This window comes from Balaenoptera musculus, chromosome 12 (assembly GCF_009873245.2).
Source record: "Balaenoptera musculus isolate JJ_BM4_2016_0621 chromosome 12, mBalMus1.pri.v3, whole genome shotgun sequence".
NCBI lineage: Eukaryota > Metazoa > Chordata > Mammalia > Artiodactyla > Balaenopteridae > Balaenoptera > Balaenoptera musculus.
In genome coordinates, this window is record NC_045796.1 from 22,871,680 (window position 1) to 22,893,136 (window position 21,457).

Genomic DNA, 21,457 nt, shown 5'->3' on the forward strand with positions numbered 1-21,457 from the left:
CAGTGAATATGGTCCACCTACTTGAAAAGAATTTTTTTTAATAAATAAACCTTTGGGGAAGTTCAGACTAACTTAGGAGATCTTTAGAGAACCATAACATAACTGTTTACATACACACACAAATTGATAACCTGTCAAGGCATCTTCAAAACAGAATAATCTATTTTTAATGGTGAGGAAGTAATAAATCCAAATGTAGACTAGTCTTTCAAGACTTTAGGAAATGAAAGGAATGACAAATGAAAACTGAATAGAACAAAAGTGTGGAGGGGATGTGGGAAAAATTTGTTTGCTTTATAAAGAAAAGACTTAGGCATGTTTGTGGGCTAAGCAGGGAAGGTTTAACCCAAGATAAGAAGCTAAAGTTACAGGTGATGATGGGGATAACTATGGAAAAGATGGACACAGGGGAAGGGGGGAACAGCTGAAAGAATTTTAAGAAAATAATAACTTTTACTATTTTCAACAAAACTGGATTTTTTTAAAGAGTGTACATTTTAATAGTGATGAGATCAGTTTGGCACTAAAAAAATGTATTTCCATGAGAAGCTTAGCCCTTGGAGCAAGTGAAAATAAATACTCTAGTTATTTTTACTCATTTAGAGGCACAATTATTTTATGAAACTTCCTCTCTCAAATAGCTGGTCTTCCACAAAGATGGAAGGGTTGAACCATTAATTTTTAAACCTCAACATAGTACCTAGGCCAAGCACAAATTTTTTCTCTTAAATAACTGAACACCTATGACTAAATCCTCATTTTGCTTAGCAAAAATATATAAATTTTTCAATTTCTGTACTCATTCAATATTTAATTGAGACCCTACTGTCCGGCAGGCACTTGATAGGGCATTACAAAGCTAAGGAGCTGTGACATTACATAAATTAAGGACTGTGGACTGTATCCTGTGGGCAAGGAGAATCTTCAGGGGAACTTAAACAGGGCAGTGGCATGATTCCAACGGTGGTTTCACAGAAACGCTGGACACACCTGGTGGAGATGAGAGCCTCAGAGACAGTCGTTATAAAGATAAAGAAGGCATTTCTAACCTAGACTCAGCAACTCTTGGTCACAGCTAAATATGAGTTTGAGCAAGAAGGAGAAGGCAGCAAGTGTGCCTAAAATTCTACTAGTATCTCCAGCCTTTCGATGTACACATGAATGCTGTTCACCGAGGAGGAAAGTAAGACTGCCTTTTCTGAAGTAAAATGGTACCTCACAGAGAAAAAGCATAAACCACAGACTCAGTAAAGAAAAGACAGGTCTGACACTGAGTTACCTAACTATGATCCTAGGGAGTTCTTACCCTCTGTTCCCTTCGGTGTACATTTTTGGTTGCAGGTGTCTTACTGAGCTGTAGTGGGTAATGACATGCCTATCTCCCCACTGAGCTAGAATTCCTCATTCAGCTCTGACAGCACAGTCCCTCCATTGACATCCTCCACAGTCAGGCCTCCTGCTTAAGTGTCTACGTTCATTCCTTAGTCTCTTCTGCAGAGACCCTTTATTCTAGGCACAGGAAGTATGGATCCTTCCACAAAATCAGTTTCAGTGAATTCCTAGGTTTGCCCTTTACCTTTCTCTGCCTACCTCACCCTTCTCCATTTCCATGCTCACTTTCCATCTTTTTGCTTTTGGTCAAGATCAGAGATGAAACTCAGTGGGGACGGACCACTCCCACAACTGCAATCAGTTTGTTTGTTTGTTTGTTTAACATCTTTATTGGAGTATAATAGCTTTAGAATGGTGTGTTAGTTGCTGCTGTATAACAAAGTGAATCCGCTATACATATACATATATCCCCATATCCCCTCCCTCTTGCGTCTCCCTCCCACCCTCTCTATCCCACCCCTCTAGGTGGTCACAAAGCACCGAGCTGATCTCCCTGTGCTATGTGGCTGCTTCCCACTAGCTATCTGTTTTACATTTGGTAGTGTATATATGTCCATGCCATTCTCTCACTTTGTCCCAGCTTACCCTTCCCCTTCCCCGTGTCCTCAAGTCCATTCTCTACGCCTAAGTCTTTATTCCTGTCCTGCCGCTAGGTTCTTCAGAACCATTTTTTTTTTTTTTTTTTTTTTAGATTCCATATATATGTGTTAGCATACGGTATTTGTTTTTCTCTTTCTGACTTACTTCACTCTGAATGAAGACTCTGGGTCCATCCATCTCACTACAAATTTCATTTCTTTTTATGGCTGAGTAATATTCCATTGTATATATGTGCCAAATATTCTTTATCCATTCATCTGTCGATGGGCACAGGTTGCTTCCACGTCCTGGCTATTGTAAATAGTGCTGCAAGGAACATTGTGGTACATGACTCTTTTTGAATTATGGTTTTCTTAGGGTATATGCCCAGTAGTGGGATTGCTGGGTCATATGGTAGTTCTATTTTTAATTTTTTAAGGAACCTCCATACTGTTCTCCATAGTGGCTGTAACAATTTACATTCCTACCAACAGTGCAAGAGGGTTCCCTTTTCTCCACACCCTCTCCAGCATTTATTGTTTGTAGATTTTTTGGTGATGGCCATTCTGACCGGGGTGAGGTGATACCTCATTGTAGTTTTGGTATGTATTTCTCTAATGATTAGTGATGTTGAGCATCCTTTCATGTGTTTGTTGGTAATCTGTATATCTTCTTTGGAGAAATGTCTATTTAGGTCTTCTGCCCATTTTTGGATTGGGTTGTTTGTCTTTTTGATATTGAGCTGCTTATATATTTTGAAGATTAATCCTTTGTCAGTTGCTTCATTTGCAAATATTTTCTCCCATTCTGAGGGTTGTCTTTTCATCTTGTTTATGGTTTCCTTTGTTGTGCAAAAGCTTTCAAGTTTCAGTAGGTCCCATTTGTTTATTTTTGTTTTTATTTCCATTTCTCAAGGAAGTAGGTCAAAAAGGATCTTGCTGTGATTTATGTCATAGAGTGCTCTGCCTATGTTTTCCTCTAAGAGTTTGATAGTGTCTGGCCTTATATTTAGGTCTTTAATCCATCTTGGGTTTACTTTTGTGTATGGTGTTAGGGAGTGCTCTAATTTCATTCTTTTACATGTAGCTGTCCAGTTTTCCCAGCACCACTTATTGAAGAGGCTGTGTTTTCTCCATTGTATGTTCTTGCCCCCTTTATCAAAAATAAGGTGACCATACGTGCGTGGGTTTAGCTCTGGGCTTTCTATCCTGTTCCATTGATCTATATTTCTGTTTTTGTGCCAGTACCATACTGTCTTGATTACTGTAGCTTTGTAGTATAGTCTGAAGTCAGGGATTCCTCCAGCTCCGTTTTTCTTTCTCAAGATTGCTTTGGTTTGCAATCAGTTTTTACAGCCAGCCATCCAATCTGATTACAGGGAAAGCTCTTCAAATGGTCAATGACAAAGCCATGTGATTTTGTAAGTATTTTTTCATCACCCCTGCTAGAAGATGCAGTTTTAACATTACCTCCTCTGTGCAAACTTTTCTGAGATCTCTTCTGTTATCCCTTGATATCACAGTCACAATTCCATTAGACCACATATCGCAGTGCTTCCTATTTGTCTCATGTCAGTCTCCTTATCAACACTAAAACTTCTTGATTTTAAGGATCATGGTTTAGCTCTGCATAGCCAGGACTTTGAAAAGAGTCTGATACATATCTGATACACACACACATGTGCAACACTCAAATATTATGGTATTATTGTGACATAGCCCTCAGTTTTTAAATGCACTTAAAAGTAGCATGCTAACTATGTTCTCTGTAACTCCATTAAGTACTATAATGCTGTCACAAATGTTTAATTTACTTTAATAATATTGGGGGAGGGAAAAGGTTCTGATTAAGAATACCTAACAGTTAGATCTGCTAGACTCACTTTGCTAAGGAAAATTTAAGTCACAAAAGGGCAGCTTGGAAAGCAATTTGATTCATTCACTACACATTTACTGAAAACCTCTTCTGTGGCAGCACAATCACAGCGTCATGTCTGTAAACCAACAGGACCTTAAATATAAGAAACAGTCGCATAGTATAAAGTTACATGTCAATTACCTCTCAATTCTTTTTAAAAAGTAATTGTTGCAAATTCAGAGAGAACTTTCCTCTGAAACAGTTACTGAAAAAGTCAGACCTCTCTAATGTGTGTGTGTGAGAGACAGGTAAGCAAGTCAGATGATGAGAAGTAATGAGAGGCCTAAACAAACACCAATGAAAGTATCAGGGCTTACTGAACTGGAAGGAAAGTCCTATGTCAAGTTAGCAAAGGCTCTGAGAGACCCACAGACCTTATTGTTTATTGATATATTTGTACTTCATCAGTATTGTTACAGAAATTTTGTGGTCCTGAACTTACTACAAGTAACAGATTTTCAGATTACCATTCTAAAGAGAGATGAGATTAGCAGTCCAAGTAAAAGCCTAATTTTCACCTCTGATGACCCAGCCAGGAGACACCCATTCAGAGAATTCAGGAAGAGGTGGGGACCATATTGCATGATGCCTTAGTGTATATACTTGGGAGTTCATTCTCTCTAAAAAACCCAATATGGAGGCAAAATATCTCTCTAAGTCTAGCTTTCTAGCTTTCCTCACCCCCTGTAGCATCATCAGTACTGAAGACAAGGAAATCACTATGACTAGAAAACCCTCATTTTCTGTCTTAAGATTCTCTTCATTAAAGCCAGTAACCCAGTAAAACTGTTACTTATACTCAATTGAGGCCAGTATTCGCTGTATATAATGCCATATTTCTGTGCATATATTTAAGGCAAAAAAAAAAAAAAGGAAGGAAGAAACTGTGGATGTGTTTAAAAGCAGTGATTAATACTGTATTCCCATTAAGAGTATTTTCTTTTTTCAGATCTGTATTTTACTTTAACAGTACTCTTTAAAGTTTCAACCAGGTAAAGAATCTTCTAAAAATACCATTTTGTTTAGGTATTTGTAAAAATCATAAGCATTAACTCATTCTTATAGCTTTGCATAGTCCAATAATAGTGATTAGTGTAATTTTATAATTAAAGAGATGAAAAAATTTTTGATTTTCAAGGGGGTTGACACAATCCATCAGCTGGCTCTACTGCCAACAGTTTCTCTCTTCCCTTTATCTAAACTAGCAGCACCAAGCTGGGAGCAGAATGTAATAGCAGAAGCATCTTTTTTGACTCATAATAGTTGATTTATCAGAGAAAATTCCATAATTTTTTTAAAAAGTGTATAATTTTTAAACCACAAGTTTAAGATGAGGCTGGTTTAGGAATAACAGTAAACCAAGATATTTTTACATCAAATAATTCAAACTATTTTTCTGACAAAGGAGCTCTCACCTAAAAAGATTAATTGGCTATAAATAGTTTTAATGATTTTTTTTAAAAAAAATCAAGATAATTAGTCTTAACCATAGAAATACAGTAGTAACACAGTTCCCACTGGATTACTTTATTCCTCTCTGAGAGGTTTTTTTTGGTAAATGGTTAAATAGGTTCACCTGAACTGGTGATAGCTACCACCCACGTGCTGGCAAATGACCTCGTTGTTTTTTTTTTCAGGTGTTTAATCATCTTTGTTCAGTGAAGGGGAAAAGATGTCTATAATATTGTGACTTCGTGCTCATTGTCAGATTAATATATTTTGTCATCTAACCTCCTTACTTTCCTACCCTGCTGCCCCACCTTATAAATCATATTTACTCATTAAATCTGCAATAAGTTTTTTTTTCCCTCTCTCTTTGGTTCTTTTCCATTTTGTTCTTTTCCACATTTTTAATTTACTAAATACTATGACACTGAAATCTTAGGAAGAATGGTGCCATAAAGCACATATTCTACTTGCTGAAAATAAAAGGAAAACTCCATAAAGAATTATTAATTTGAAAGTGGCAGAAAATTTTGTACCTGCCAAAGTCTAGAGTTCCCCAGGTTTATCTTGTCTAAGAAAGTTACCTTCCCAATCTGTAATTGAGTAGAGCTTACCTGCTAAAATTGAAAGGAAATACACACAGAAGAAACTTTTGAGGTAACTATTAAAAGAATGTGTACCTCAAAAAAACAGGCTCTCTCTGCAGCAACATGTATGGACCTAGAGATTATCATACTAAGTGAAGTAAATCAGACAAAGACAAATATCATATGATATCACTTATATGTGGGATCTGAAAAACAGTACTAATTAACTTACAAAACAGAGACAGACTTGCAGACATGGAAAACAACCTCACAGTTACCAAAGGAGGGTGTGAGGGATCAAAAAAAACCACAAAAGTTCTATAACACACACACACTCTCTCTATGATTAAACTGTAGGTTGAGGAGGCCTTCACGGTTTTTAGTACAAATTCCTCTTCAGAATTAAGACTCCTTCTTCATACCTTCTTCATCGCCAGTGATGGCGATTTCGAAGGTCAGCTGGCTTTGTCTCTTGGCAACCAGTTACTGAGTCATTTGGTACTTGGAGCATCAGCCCAAAAATACTTAGACTAAGTCTGTTTTCACTTCCAAATGACCACTCTTCAAACATCTAAAGACCACTGTTGCATTCTTACTGATGTCACTATTCCAAAGTAAATGTGCCATTTAAATCAATTTTTTTAATTCAGCGAGATTTTTATCTTTCAAAAGAAACCAAATTGTTACACCAAAGCAACAATGTGATGGCTGACTCAAAGGGCATGAGTCCACAGCTGCAACCCAGCCCCACAAAGGCTTCACATAACAGTGGAGACAGAGGTGCTCTGAAACATTCCTCAGATTGCTCGAGACTCATCACCAGGCTGATGTGCCTGGTCTAGATAGTCTGTTTATGAACTCTCTCTAAAGGATGACAACCATGCCTGGAGACGAGCGTGGGCTGACCAGCAAAGGGGAAGACTGTTTGCTAACACCTCACTCTTCCTAATGCTTAATTCCTACATGGTGTCAGTTTCACTGGAGGCCCCATCACACTGCTTAGTCACTTGAGATAGTCACTGTGGTGACAAGATGAGTCACCCTCATTCCACATTTATGTAATTGACTTTATGACCCCAACATAGGATTTCATATTTACCTACATCAAAATCAGATCATCTCAAAGGTATATGAAGGCAGGCAATTATCTACAGGGAAGACGCATCAAAGAAACTTCTGTATACAACTTTCTAACGTTTGCTTATTCAATCACATTGGCTCTTCTAATCTGAAGTGTAGAATGGGAAAACAGCCTTTTAGCTGAAAGCTTCAGACAGTAATTTTGGGCACTTTGACCCTAACTGGAAAAAACCCCCCACAAATATTTATTGTCATATATTATAGTTTTCTGTTAGTCACTTAAGCATTACTCTGGCTCTTTCTTCACTTAATAAGAATAGTTTGCACAAGTAGAGCCTTATTTTTGACCTTTCAAATATACTTATTTAGTAATTAATGACATATTAATGTTAAAATGGCTAGAAAAAAAACCCCGGCAGATTTATAAAGGGATTATTTTTCTATGCATTCGAAAGCCATTTGATTGCATATAAAAATATGTGTAAAAGATGTCTAACACTCCAATACAAATTGCAATGTAATTGATGATCATGAGTAAAATTAACACACAAACCAAAAAAAGCACAAGATTAGTCCAATCATCTGCCTTCCAGAACCGTGCTGTCCTCTGGGCTAGAAAGCACATAATTCAGGCCAGATTGTACTTTCAGAAACATTTCCCCTTTTAGCTGTTGATGTATCATAACTATCAGAATAACATTGAGCTTTGAAATAATCTGCTGATGTCATCGATTTTCAGGAGAGAAGGGAGGCTCCTCCCTCAGTGCTCGTGACTAAGGCTATCTGTGTGGAAACAGGCTCCTGGTTGCTAAGGAATTCGTTGGCTCTTGGCTGTCTGTTTCCCACTCTATTTGAAGCCACAACCTTCTGTCTGCTTGAGATATCATCATTCATCTTCAGATCATAGTGTGTCACGCTACATAAAAAGAGGTTCTTACTTGAAACACCTTTTAGAGATTCATATCAAGTGAAGGAAGAGCTGGAGTAATGGTTACATGACTAACCATTATAACCATACTTATAAAAGTATAATATTCATACACGTCAACAGTCTCTCTGGCAGTTTTTTTAATGCGGCTTCTGTTTTTAATACCAAAGAATCTTATTAGGATTTTTTGTTTTCCCAAATTACTACAGTAATACATGTTCATTGTAACGAGGCAAATCATTCGGAGTTGTATGAAGTTCCATCGCCTTCCCCCTTCTCACTCCCACCCTGAGATAATCCACTTTACGCCCCTGTGATAACCCATTTTAAAACCTGATGTGTATCATTCCATGTTTTATTAATATGTTTATACAGTCTTACACAAAGTATACATACATAATAATCCCAGTTTTGTAGTACAACTTATTACAAATCTAGGATAATCTTATATTGTTCTGTAATTTGCTTTTTAACTTAACTTTATTATCTTTTCAAGCCAATATGCATAGTTTTGAATGGCTACACAGTATTTCATGGTATGAATATAAAATAATTTATACAACCATTCCCTTGTTGATGAACAATCAGAGTCTCTACCAATTGTTTGCTATAACAATGTTACAGTTAACATATGGGTACATATTTCTCTATATATTTATTATGGTTTTTATCTCTATAGGATAGATGCCTACATGTGGGAGTGATATGTCAAAGAAAATACACACTCTTACTCTTTAAAAAAATGTTGCCCAATTACTCTCCCAAAAGACAGAGCCAACAGTGTTAGTGTGTCTTCTTCACCTAAACTTTAATAATACTGGATGCTATCAACCTTTCTAAATACTGTCAAGCTAGTGGGTAAAAAACAATCATATTTTGTAATTTGTACTTCTGTGGGACCGGTTTAAATATTCAAATGTTATTTTGCTGTAGTTCTTATTAAAAGCTATATTCATCACCTATCAAGAGACAAGGTATTCTGTTTCTATACTACTTTTTAAAATCCTAAAGGGCATAAGCCTTGTATACTATTTGCTTTGTAAATGTCCACGAAACTACAAATGTTAACTTACCTAGAAGATTTAACATTGCAGTTCTATTTTATGAGTTAAATTGTGGATATTATCAGAATTAAACTACAGGATCCTAATTTTTAATCATCTGAACTAAGTGTCAAGCTTAACAATCAAGAGGTTTTGCCAACCCTCTAACCCAGCTACAGCAGTCAAATTAACAAAATATTAACAACCAAGAGAGTAACCAAAATCAATAAATTATCCCTAAAGGGTGAAATGAGAGTGACAAGGGGACTCCTTTGAATTGGGGGATAGGCAGACTTATCTTAGATGGTAATAATTAAGACCTGAGTATCAAAAAAGAACCAGGCACATGTGGATTAGGGAGAAGAGAGTACTAAGAAGGCATGGTTAAGGAATAGAAAGGACATGTGTCTAAAAAATAGTGACTGTAGCAGAGACTAGCAGGATAGTAGGATGCACTGTAATGCATGAGAGTGAAGCATATTTGAGGATCGGAGGTAGGAATCAAGAATCTTGTTCAGGGCTTCCCTGGTGGCACAGTGGTTAAGAATCCGCCTGCCAACGCAGGGGACATGGGTTCAAGCCCTGGTCCGGGAAGATCCCACATGCCACGGAGCAACTAAGCCCGTGAGCCACAACTACTGAGCCTGCGCTCTAGAGCCTGCGAGTCACAACTACTGAAGCCTGTGAGCCTAGAGCCCGTGCTCCGCAACAAAGAGAAGCCACCACGATGAGAAGCCCGCGCACCGCAACGAAGAGTAGCCCCCGCTCACCACAACTAGAGAAATCCCGCATGCAGCAACGAAGACCCAACGCAGCCAAAAATAAATAAATTTTTAAAAAAAAGTTAATATTAAAAAAAAAAAAAGAATCCTGTTCACACATGTGAAGTTTGAGGACTATTATATACCCAAGTGTATGAGAATAAGCAACCCAAGAAATGACTCCGGGTCCAAGAAGGGGCCGGGTACAAAGATAAAGAGTGAGGAGACACTGGCATCAAGATGCCACTGAAAGCCACTGGATTCGATGAGATCACCTAGGGGCCATCCAGAGAAGTGAAAAAAGTCAAAGATTGCCTATACAGAGACATAAGTCACAGTTAAGCACCAGATGTTCTTCAAAAATATAGTGGTATTACACCATGATTGAAAGACAGGACTCTGAAAATTAGATATAGCTAAAGTTTCAATATGCATTTTTTAACAAACCCTATACTGAGTTACTTATAAGGCACAATTTTGATATTAAAATGCCAATAATGTATTTCTGTGAATTCAAATATTCATGTGGGAGGTGGTGGCATTTTAAGTGAGTCAAATTTAAGATATATAGACACAAAACATTCTGGCTTCACGAGAAAACACAGGTAACTAGCTGTCACAAAGCCTTAGGTGATGTACACACCATGTGGGGTAATAAAAGAAATTTTTTAAAAAGATTTCTTGTGTCAGACAGTAACTTAAAAACACATTTAAGTACTTTGATTCCCATGCCCTTGAGAATAAGCGCCTCCTTAAATTTTACATCCCAGGTGCTTCCCTTGCCCCATCCTAGTCTCAGCCCAGTTGACCCCATTTACTTAGTCTAAAAACATGTGTTTCATTTATTCAAATGATTAAAATAATGAAGGTGCATATACCAAATAAAATGTTGACATCTAAAATGAAAAGTCCCAATTTAAGGTTTGAAGAAGGCTTGAAAATTTACAAATGGTATGACCTAACAAAAATGAATTTTAATCTCATAATTTACCTTACATCATGTAATTGGCTCTTGGAGGGTCACTTTTGAAAGTTAAGAAATAGTTCAACACTGTACATGATAAAAATCTAATGTATATATAATTTTCAGATCTCTTTACAAGTGTGCTTCCTCTTTCTGGCAATGAAAGTAACAGAAAGATAGACTTTATAAGGAAATTGAAACAAATACACCAAAAAAACCACTCAAAGATCAATTTTGTTTTGAAGCTAGCAAACAAGTACCAGGGATTTCCCAAGTAAGTAGCTGAAACCACCTGATGGCTTGGAAAAAAGTATTTGTATATTAAACACTAGCTAAATATCTTGATCCATGAATTAGCAATTTTAGCAGGTAATCTATTTCCAGATTTGTTAAATGTATTATTTATAATAACATACAGGTATATTATAAACATGGAATGTATAAAATCTTGAGTAAATCCCAAGTAATCAATACATGAGACTTCATGAGTAATGACTTCATTCTAAAGGAAAATATAATAAACTGAATAAAGACAACAGCAAAAAAAATTAAAAGTGTAAAACAAAATGGACTTAAGAAAAATGCAGTTTGCTCAAGTAACAAAACCAGATAACTTTTAAAGATCATTCACATTCCTCAAGTTCTTATTGGCTCATTCATATAATTAGCTGTTTATAGAAAATTTGGCTTTCAATAACAGCTAAAAAGGTCTTATTTCAGAGTTGAGAAAAAAACTGTACTCTTTTTAAAAATTAAATATTTTCATTCCAAAAGTACTGTAAATAAAATTAACTTTGTCACATTATTTTAAGTCAACTAAATAACCTTCATGATCTAAAAACTTAATTTCAAATTCCTGTCTGATACTTGGCAATAAATAAAAATAGCAAAGCCTATACTTACTTTTCATAAAGAACTGAATGAAAACTTGAAAAGAGAGAATTAAGTACTGTGTATTTATTCAACTGTAGAAGAAACAGCTAGCACATTTTTAATGTCAGATACGTAGCTATCTCATCATTCAATATGGGTGAGATAAATAAAACTAAAAGAAGTGTAGCTAAGATTAAAGAAATACACTCATTAGAAAATAAAACAATGATCAAAGTAATAGAATTCACACATAATTCAAGAAGAATGAGAGGCCATGGACAGAAAAAGCCTGTAAGGACAGAAAACGTCAACAAATACAAGGCACACTTATACTGAAGGCAATGTAATCATTATTAAATTCTGAGTTTGAAAAAGAGTCTTACTTACCTGAGGGAGGAATATACACAATATATAAAGCAAATAAGAACAAAAGAGAACTTGGCTTCCATTTCGAATGACAGCTCCACATTCGGCCTGAGTGAAACATCCTGTCATGGAAAAAAGCAACAGTCAGGACACTTAGATTCAGTAAAGCATTCGGTCAATAAAATCTGTAGGTTTCCAGCAGGTACTGGAAAATAGGAACCTTCAGATTCAGCCTTGCTTCCAAATAAAAAAAAGAAACTTTGAAGATGATAAACTAAGCATCCCCTTTAAGCTAATTAGGCAAAACAAAAAAATCCATGCATTTTATTTGCCACTTGGTGGCACCTTCCTTATCAACGAATATATAATAGACGATTTCTTCATGAAGATGGGGAAGTATTCAGATAATACAAGAAAAAAGTCACTTATAAAAAAAAACCAATTTCAGCATCAACCTTCGGCATCACCAGTCACATGCCCATCTGAGTAGCAAGAGGATGTTTTTATCAACCTCTTCTATAATCTCCCAGAAATTTAGGCTCTAGGGAAATGTTTTCATTTTATAACATCTGCTGCTTCACAAATGGAAATATTTAAAAGAAAATTAAAGTGCCCAAACTTTCTTCCTTCCCCTAAAATTAAGTACAGAAGCACTAACGTTCTAAAAGATTAATTTCTTTATATATAATAATAGCTATCAAAGTTTTTAAATGGCTAGTAAACACCAAGTATTATAAAACTAATAAATGACGTTAGATGGAGGGGTGCTGCTTTGAAAACTCTCAAATAATTCTCCGTACAAGAGTCTCATTTTGTTTTTTTAAACATTTTTAAAACTTTATTTATTTTTGGCTGTGTTGGGTCTTCGTTGCTGCACGCGGGCTTTCTCTAGTTGCGGTGAGGGGGGCTACTCTTCGTTGCGGTGCGTGGACTTCCCATTGCTGTGGCTTCTGTTGTTGCAGAGCACCAGCTCTAGGTGCACAGGCTTCAGTAGTTGTGACACGTGGGCTCAGCAGTTGTGCCTCGCAGGCTCAGTAGTTGTGGTGCACAGGCTTAGTTGCTCAGAGGCATGTGGGATCTTCCCGGACCAGGGATCGAACCCATGGCCCCTGCATTGGCAGGCAGATTCTTAACCACTGCACCACCAGGGAAGTCCAACAGTGTCATCTTTAAACTCAAAATTATCCTTAATGATTTAGATGGGGACATACATATTATATTGGCTTCAGACAGTGGTGTGACAGCTTTCATTGACTCAGCCCTATCAAAAAAGGCAAACCACTGAAGGGGGCAGCAGCTGTAAAAGTCAGTCACAAAAAGGGACCATAAATGAACTGCTGAGCAGAAGAGTCATGAGGCAGGAAGAAGAGGTGAGTAGCAGTAAGAAAACTCCAGATCTTAAAATCCCCAAAGAGAGTTACTTTGATTATAAGTGGTAATCGAGAGTCATTTTATTTCTAAAAAGAGGAGCAACTAATAAGATACTTTAGGGCCACAGTAATACCTTTTTTCCTGCAGGTTGCTTATCTGGAATAAAGTGTATAATACTAAATAGAAAACCAGAAAGTGGTAAGAGAAATACTTGTATAAGCAAAAATAGACATCAAACTGGTTCTTGCACTTGCCTTAAGCCTGCATTTTCAATCTGTCTTTTACTGTTAGAGACTACTTAAATAACAAAGAGAAGAAGATCTAGAGGCAGACAGACCTGGGTTTGCTACTTATGAGCTATGCAACCCCTGGAAAATTGACTTCACCACCTTGTGCCTCCTAGTTTTCACCTGTAAAATAGGAACAACAATAGAATCTAGTCTATGGAGAAGCTGGATGATTAAATCAAATCATGTCATTTAAGAAATGTGCCTAACATTCAGCAAGTGCTCAATAAATGTTAGCTATTTTTATTTTTACTACCATCCCGAGCATTCTAATATAAGTGTGGTTATTCTGTCAACAGCAAAACCAAAAGAAAGGACTTAACGAGGAACAGACAATAGGATCAATGTTATAAGCCAAAACCAATCTATTGACTTTGTGGCTACTTCTGGGATCCACTTAGAACAGAGAAGAAATGGATTATTCATGTATGCCATTATTACAGAAATTTAAAATAGTATCTGATATTCAGGACATGTTTTTATATTCACCAAACTACAAGCTCCAGCATCATGCAGCTCCTAGGGGAAATTCTACATGAGAAAAAGGCTACGTTCTAAAGAGCAATTTTGCACAACATTGTAAATCAACTATACTCCAATAAAAATTTTTTAAAAATAATAATAATAAAAATAGAGGGTTTTTGTATGGAAGGTATATTTTCAAATACATCCATCCAAAATATTTGAAATTAAAATCAGTGTTACTGCTTACAAGAAGCAAGATGTTATAGTGAGTCATTAATAATAACGTAATAATAATGGATGTGAACTCTGGAATAGCACGTAGTTACATCCTGGTGCTTCTATTTACCGTGTGTTTTGGGGGCAGGGTCAAGTACTTAAACTCTGAGCCTATTTTCTCTTCTGTAAATAGAATACTATCCACCAAAAAGAACTAGATGTAACATTGTATGGAACTTAGTGAGCGCTTTAAAAAGGGTAGCCTGTAAACTTTTGTCACATGGCAAGTTCACTTTTTTGGAAGAATGGGTCCATTTCCCATTGATGCTGGATGAATGAGGTGTTTCCCATTCACGCTGGGGATGAATGAGTGTGCTTCTCAAACAAAAGAACAATTATATATTCAAAGACGTTATCATCTGGAAGGACCAAAGATGAAGTCTAACCTCCTCATTTCACCAAGGAGGAAACTGAGGCCCAGAGGAATAAAGGGGCAAACCAGTGAAGCCTGGCTGCCAGCCTTATAGATATTAATAGAAGGAAGTATCAGCCCAGGAGAACTCCTAGCTTCTTAATCTTTGTGGCGCATGACAATCCTCCGTTATCAATATGTGAATAGTGGCCTCCTCTTATGTTCCCGTGCTCTCTAAACAATACTCAGGGAATGATGTTCATTAGTTTAGCAACACTCAATACTATTTCATGTGCTCATGCAACTTTTTTTTGCTATGAAAAGTTCCGACACTTAGGAATTCCATATTCACTCCTGAAGCTATTTTATAAAAGCTGCCTGCAATCCTACCAGACAAGAGCTGCAAAGGACAACCACGGGCTTAATGCATTCCAGTTCTCAGGACTCCATCACTTTGTACAGAAAAGGAACCCAGGACAGGGCAAGAACTTGTAACCAACATAAACCATATGACACGCCACCCTTCATCCACTTTACTGTTTACTGAAGAACAGAAACAAATAAATTAAGAATAGAACAGAGGAAGGAAAGCACTGTATGTCTTCTCAGGGGACCAATTAGCAAAGACACATCCCTGGGATTTAAACAACTTTCTCACAAGAATGGAAAATCCTGAACAGGGTTACTAAGGTTATAAACAGGAACTACAAAAAACACAGTATAATTTTGTGTCACTCAAGTTGTGGCCTCAAAGGTCTATTGAAAAGAACTAGAATATTTTTTAAGTAAAAGAGAGTCATAGACTTCTATAACCTGAAAATAATCTAAAAGTTATGCAATAAAACCTATCATTTCACAGATGAAAAAACTATGATGTTAAACTACTTGCCCAAGATCACATACTCAGTGGTGTCAGAGCCAAAAAGACCCCCTGTGTCACCTGCCTTCCAACTCAACTGTCCTTTTTGAGAACCAAGCTACCTCTATTGCAAACTCACTCTCCTTTTCAATGTATATAGGCTACAAGATACAATATACTTAAATCCTGTGTCAGAAAGCTTTAGAACTCAACCCTTTTATAGGAATTGTTTTAAATGTCAATATGACTCCTTGTAGATGTCATTTAATCCAAATGTATTAAAATCTAAAAAACCTACTGTCTTCCATCTCTTTACTCCTACTGACTCCCCTAAAAGTCACAAAGAGAAATTAGTGAAGAAATTTTGAAATTGGTGGAGAAATTAACATGGTACTAATTCTCTTAATATCAGCAATAGTCAGAAATAACTTCATTCTCCATATACCAACTGTATTTCTATGGCAAATCCTTTCGGAAAGGGACATGAGTAGCACAGAGAATACCTTAATTCTTCCAGAGTAAAAAGAATGGTAATTTGGTTTATTCAAGCCTGCTTACAATTTTGTTTCCTTTTCTGGTTAAAGATCATGTTCCTGAGCCTAAACAATGAATAAAAAGAGAAGTGCTATTCTATTGCTCAGTGTAACTTCTTTTATTAAGTTGGGTTCACCCCCCCACTCACTTCAAAAAGGCAGAAAGATTTATTCTTCAAATCTGCACAAATCTTGACCCTTATTTGAGCTATAATGTACCTAACTGGCTTTACCATAAATGAAATTAAAAGGTAATCGTGAGAAATACACACACACACACACACACACACAAATACATGTAAAACTGGGAAAATCTGAAAAAGAGAGGTGTTTTGTATCAATATCCTGGTTGTGATATTGTACTTTAGTTTTGCAAAATGTCACCATTGGGAGAAACTGGGTAAAGGGTACGTGGGCTGTCTCTGTATTATTTCTTAAAACTGCATGTGAATCAACAAATACCTCAATTAAAATTTCAATTAAAAAAGTAAACCCTGAAGCCCTGATGAATGTAAGTTACTTTCAGATGGTTCAGTAAAAAAATTGTGTGTGTGTGTATATGTGTGTACGTACAGACAGTGGAGGGGAGAAGAGAAGAAGAAAAATGATAAAACGAATGGGGTAAGTATTTACAATAAGTGTTTCTGTGTAAAGAGTATACAGCTGTTTTTGTGTTATTTTTGCAACTTCTCTGTAGGTTTAAAACTATTTCTAAATAAAGTTAAATACACACATACACATTTACACTGAAGGATATCAGTGTTCATCTGATGACACTTTCATCACTACTGAGTATTATTGCTTTAATCATTGCCAGTTTGATAGAAGAAATAATGTCTCATTTGGATTTCCTTTGTTCAGATTGTCATATTCAAGTCATCTGTATAGTTTTCCATTATAAATACTTTTCTTTCTAGTGATTTGTGATTTTTTAACCAATTCAATACTAAATATGTTAAGCATTGGTCATATCTGCTATAAATGTTTTCAATACAGCAATATTAAAGTTTTCCTTAAGGCATTCCAAATAATTTCATCCTGAGTAATGCTCACAAAGGAAAGTAAGATGACACTCAAGCAGCACACTCAAGTTTTATTGGCATTTTTAGTTACGATTGAAATGTCCTTTAAATGTTATCGCCCCAGTCACTCAGTGTGCTTCTTAATGTCATCCAATGTAGGTAATGTAATAATGTCATCCCATTAGAAATGAAGTGGAAAGATGTAGTTTTTGCCCAAGCATGCCACACACACTGAACAAAGTCTTTTCCTATTTAGTCTAAAGTCTAAATAGTTTCAAGAAAGTTTTGATCATCCCATCAGACATGTAAACTCTTGTAAGACATGGGCAGTCAGAAAAATGGTCAGGTTTAAGGAAGTGGTTGTCAGTTTATTTTTAATATATAAACTGATTCTCTTTCAAATCGTTATTTCCAGAAATCAGAGTGACGTGTCTAGTTGGGCAGTAAAGCTACAAGCTTCTAATATTTCCCATAAGCCAAGAGACAATAGCCTCATTCACCATTCACACTGGAAAAGCACAATGTCATGTAATTTATATAAGCCATAAATGGAACAGTAGCTTCATGCAGCTTGAGACCAATTAATGCAAGTCTTGCTAAATCTATTAAATTTCTTAGGGTATGAAAAATATGCAGTCACTACAACTCCAAAGTATGTTTATAAAGTCTGTAATTCCAGAACTTGAGTGTAACAATATATACTCTATCCACAGGAGTAGGCAGAAAATATACTTAAATAATTTGTGTATTTGAATCCATCAAAATTAAAATTTAAAAGATAGATAATATAGTTTATGTTTCCCTTTTTAACGCTTTTCAACAAGATAGTAGGAATATTTACCTTGGAAAGGTTGGTATTACTTCCATATACCCTAACATACTAATATCTAAAAAGAATCAGATAATCTTAAACCATTCCATATGAATTATAAACAGCAAAATGGAAAAAAGAAACAGTTATAATCTGGCAAGAAATGGAAAAACTTTCTGTCAAAATAGCTCAATAAAGAAACTCAAATCAGGGTATTAAACTCCATAATTTTATGTGATTAAATATTCATGCTTTTACTATATAATGACATAAGATTTTTTTAATCATATGGAATTCAAATGGACTATATAACTTAATTTCATAGTCAGAAAATTTTTACATCACTTGTTGATCAGTTCCACACCTTTTATTTTAAAACCTGGTATTCATATTTTCTTCATGTGTAACGTAGTTTTTTCCCCATAAGATTTAAATCACCTAGGAAAGCTGAAAGGAAGCTAGACAAATATCTGCTGTTAAAAACCTTACTATATTTTCAGAAAAAAACTGAAGTTTAAAACAAACTCACATTCATTCAAAATGTGTTGCCTGTATATGAGAACAAGTCTTATATGAGACTGTTGGCTGTATCCCAAAATAAATTCTTTCAGGGTATACCTTGCTAATTCCACTGGGTAAATGAAACTTTAAAACTCACAGGTGTGGAATTACTTCACATGCAGTTTTATAAAAATAAGTGGTTCCTTTCTAATTATACTGCTCACCACCAGGAACAGAGCTGCCAAGTGCTAGGCTTCTGGGCACTAACACTTTTTCCTATTTTGAAAATGTGTGCTGGAGGGAGGGAGGCAGACGGTGCAAGGAATGGACAAAGGCCTGAGGGGCTTGTCTCTTCCCGGGTATTACAATGAAAGAGGAAATTTAAGTGGAAATAAATAAGGCTCCAGAAGTTGGGGGAGGGAGGGCGAATATCAATTTCTAGAAACTCTTGTATATTAGTGGAAGGGAGTAAAATGTCTGTCGGGGTGTCTGCCCAACATTAAACAAAACACCAGAGGGAAAATTATATATTACAAGAAAAGGTAACTTCTGAGTTGGCCACAAAAATTAGCTTGGTCCTTCAGAGAACAACCTTCCTTTTCCCATTCTGGAAGGCTAGGGGGTGCTCGGTGGCCCTTCCGCAGGGTCGCTCTGAGGCACCTCACCACTTGGATGACAATTCCAGAGGCAAAACCCATTAGGTTTCTCTAAGCGTTTCATCGCCCTATACTCCCCACTTCAACTTCTGTACAAGACCCTTCACAGATCCTATCACGTTCAATGGCATCTTCTTTAATTACTTTTTAATCTACAAAGTACACCGTGAACCTTTTCTGCGCGCTTTTTTTTTTAAAAAAAAAAACCATTCAAATAACCCAAAGATCCAAGAATAACTTCTACAGTCAAGGGTGGCAATGTGTAAAGTCAACATTTTCTCGGCATACTAGTACCTTCCAAGCTCCCAGGTGCTTGCTGATCCAGGAGAGCGGCTTCTTGGCAGGGCGAGGCCCCTGGACGGAGCAGCCGCGCCGGTGACTCCTTGTTTAATTTGAATCCAAAACCTTTTCCCCATTCTTGAAGCCCTGCCTTTTTTATTATGCTTTACGCCGCCCAAACGTGAGGTTTACCTCTCGCTGGAAAAAAGCCAGCGGCACACACATGTCACAGCTCCGTCCGGCAGCAGCAGCTCGCCCCTCAGTGCCTCGAGGGGCCAAGTGAAGACAAACCGGTTTATTCCGTCAATGCGGTTGAAGTCCTTACAAAGCCCTTGGGGTGGGGCGGGGGGAGGCACAGGTAAAGGTGTGAAGGAATCCTGAGCTGAAAGGGGGGACTTACATGTCGGCATCACTGCGCTGAGGTCCCCAGGGGCCGCGCGGTCATGCTCCACCACCTTCCCCGGCTCTGCTGCTCCGAGTTCCCCGGTGGCGCCGCCCTGGCGCCTGGGCCGAGCGCGGCTGCCGAAGCCTTCTTCACGCTCTTTCTGGAGAGGTCATCGGGGCTTCCCGACAGCCGCTCCTAGCCGGCGCTCGGGGTGGCGCAAGGTGGACGGCCGGCTCCGCGGAGTTCAAGTGCGGATCTCGGCGGGCGGGGCGGCAGGTTCCTCCTTACAGAGAAGTTGGAGGAAAGTTAGGGCGAGAACGTTGAAGCTTAGCGGCTGGGTCTGCCTTCGAGCTGGTGCTGGGTGCTCGGGGTACCCCGGGCGCTCCCAGGGCGGTGGGCGGGTGGGTGAAGGGGTCCGTTTCCGTAGGTCCTCGGCCCCGCTGGCGCGCGGCGGCACGTGCTCACCCCCTTTGTGGCTCTCGTTTTCCCCCCCTCCCCCCCCGCGGGCTCGGGCTGTTCCCGGGGCCGGTCCACCCGGCCCGCGCTTCCGGCGCCGAGGCTCTGCCCGGGCAGCGGGCTCAGGTGCTGCTGCCCTGGCGGCGCGCGGCGTCTGGCCGGGCCCGGCGCGGCCCTGGGGCGGTCCCAGCCTCGGTGCTCGGCGGCGGGGACCGTCCCGTGGGCGCAGCCGCCCCACCCAGGATCCCGCCCCGGGGCAGGAGGGAGAAGTGTCGCTGCGGGTTGGGAGAGGCGCTCCCCCCGACGGGCAGCGAGGGGCAAGCTGCGGGGGCCGGAGGGAGTGGGAGACTGGCTCCAGGCCCGGCGCGGCTGCCAGCCGGGGGGAGGGGGCGGGGCAGACCCGGAGGTCACGCGAAAGCCGGGCGCCCTGAATCCGGGAGACCCTCCTCGCGAGAAATGAGCAGCTCGGAACGCCCGCGGGGGGGTGGGCACCTCCTCCTTGCTCGCCGGGGTGCCGCGCCGCCAGCCCACCTGGGCCCGCGCGGGACCCCTCCGCCACGTTCCCGGGCCACTGCCTTGCTTTTCTTTTACTTTTCAGTCGCTTTTTTTTTTTTTTTTTTTCTTCTCCTTCCTTTTCTTACATCTCTCTCCCCCCTCTCCCTTCTTTTGTTCTTTTTCTTTCTAATAATCAGAGTGAAGTGAGAACCGTCTGTCTTCACAGCACACCCAGCCCCCCCATACCATCACCACATCTCTTGGTCTCCGCTGGGGTAGAGGAGGTGAGAGTCCCTCAGCCCCCCTTCTCCAACCAAGGACGAAGACCAGCCTTAGGAGGGGGCTGAGCAGGCGGCAGTCGCCATATACCTCTGCTCACCACCGCGCCCGCCGCAGAAATACAATCACTATCTTCTCCCACTGATTTGTTGACACGTGTAGTTCCATCCTTTTGCCTTAGAATTTCGTCTTCTGTTGAAATACATCTAAATACCCCAAGGAGTGGAAACACTTTAAAGCTTTGCCATTGCCCTTGGTTTGGGTTGTTCAAATCGCTTCTGGAAAGAAGCATTTGTGCTGTGGTATGAGGTGGAAACAGCCTGAGAAATCTGAAAGTGGGTGCAGAGGGATTCAGTGAAAGCCAAAACTTGGCAGGACTAGTGACAAACTGCTTGCTTCACAATTTGGCCTGGGACCCTCCTCCTTCAACCCTCTCCTGCTGCTTCACTGGGACTCCGGGATAGAACTAGGTAAGTCATGCTTCCTTTTAAAAT

General features: G+C 38.8%; 1 protein-coding gene across 9 annotated transcripts in view; it reads right to left on the reverse strand.

Moving 5' to 3' along the window:
• ADGRG6 (adhesion G protein-coupled receptor G6) overlaps positions 1 to 20,196 on the reverse strand; it is a 134,031-nt gene extending 113,835 nt beyond the window's left edge. For 3 of the 9 annotated variants that reach the window (XM_036871053.1, XM_036871056.1, XM_036871055.1), the window contains exons 1-2: positions 19,364 to 20,194; positions 11,958 to 12,058 (exon numbers count right to left, since the gene is read on the reverse strand). In XM_036871053.1, coding sequence (XP_036726948.1) covers positions 11,958 to 12,058; positions 19,364 to 19,485 — 223 coding nt within the window. In that variant the 5' untranslated portion in view covers positions 19,486 to 20,194. Of the gene's footprint in view, positions 1 to 11,957; positions 12,059 to 19,363 lie in introns of all 9 variants that reach the window. The other 6 variants (XM_036871051.1, XM_036871052.1, XM_036871050.1 and 3 more) reach the window with 5 other exon arrangements.
• Between the last annotated feature and the right edge of the window lie 1,261 nt (positions 20,197 to 21,457).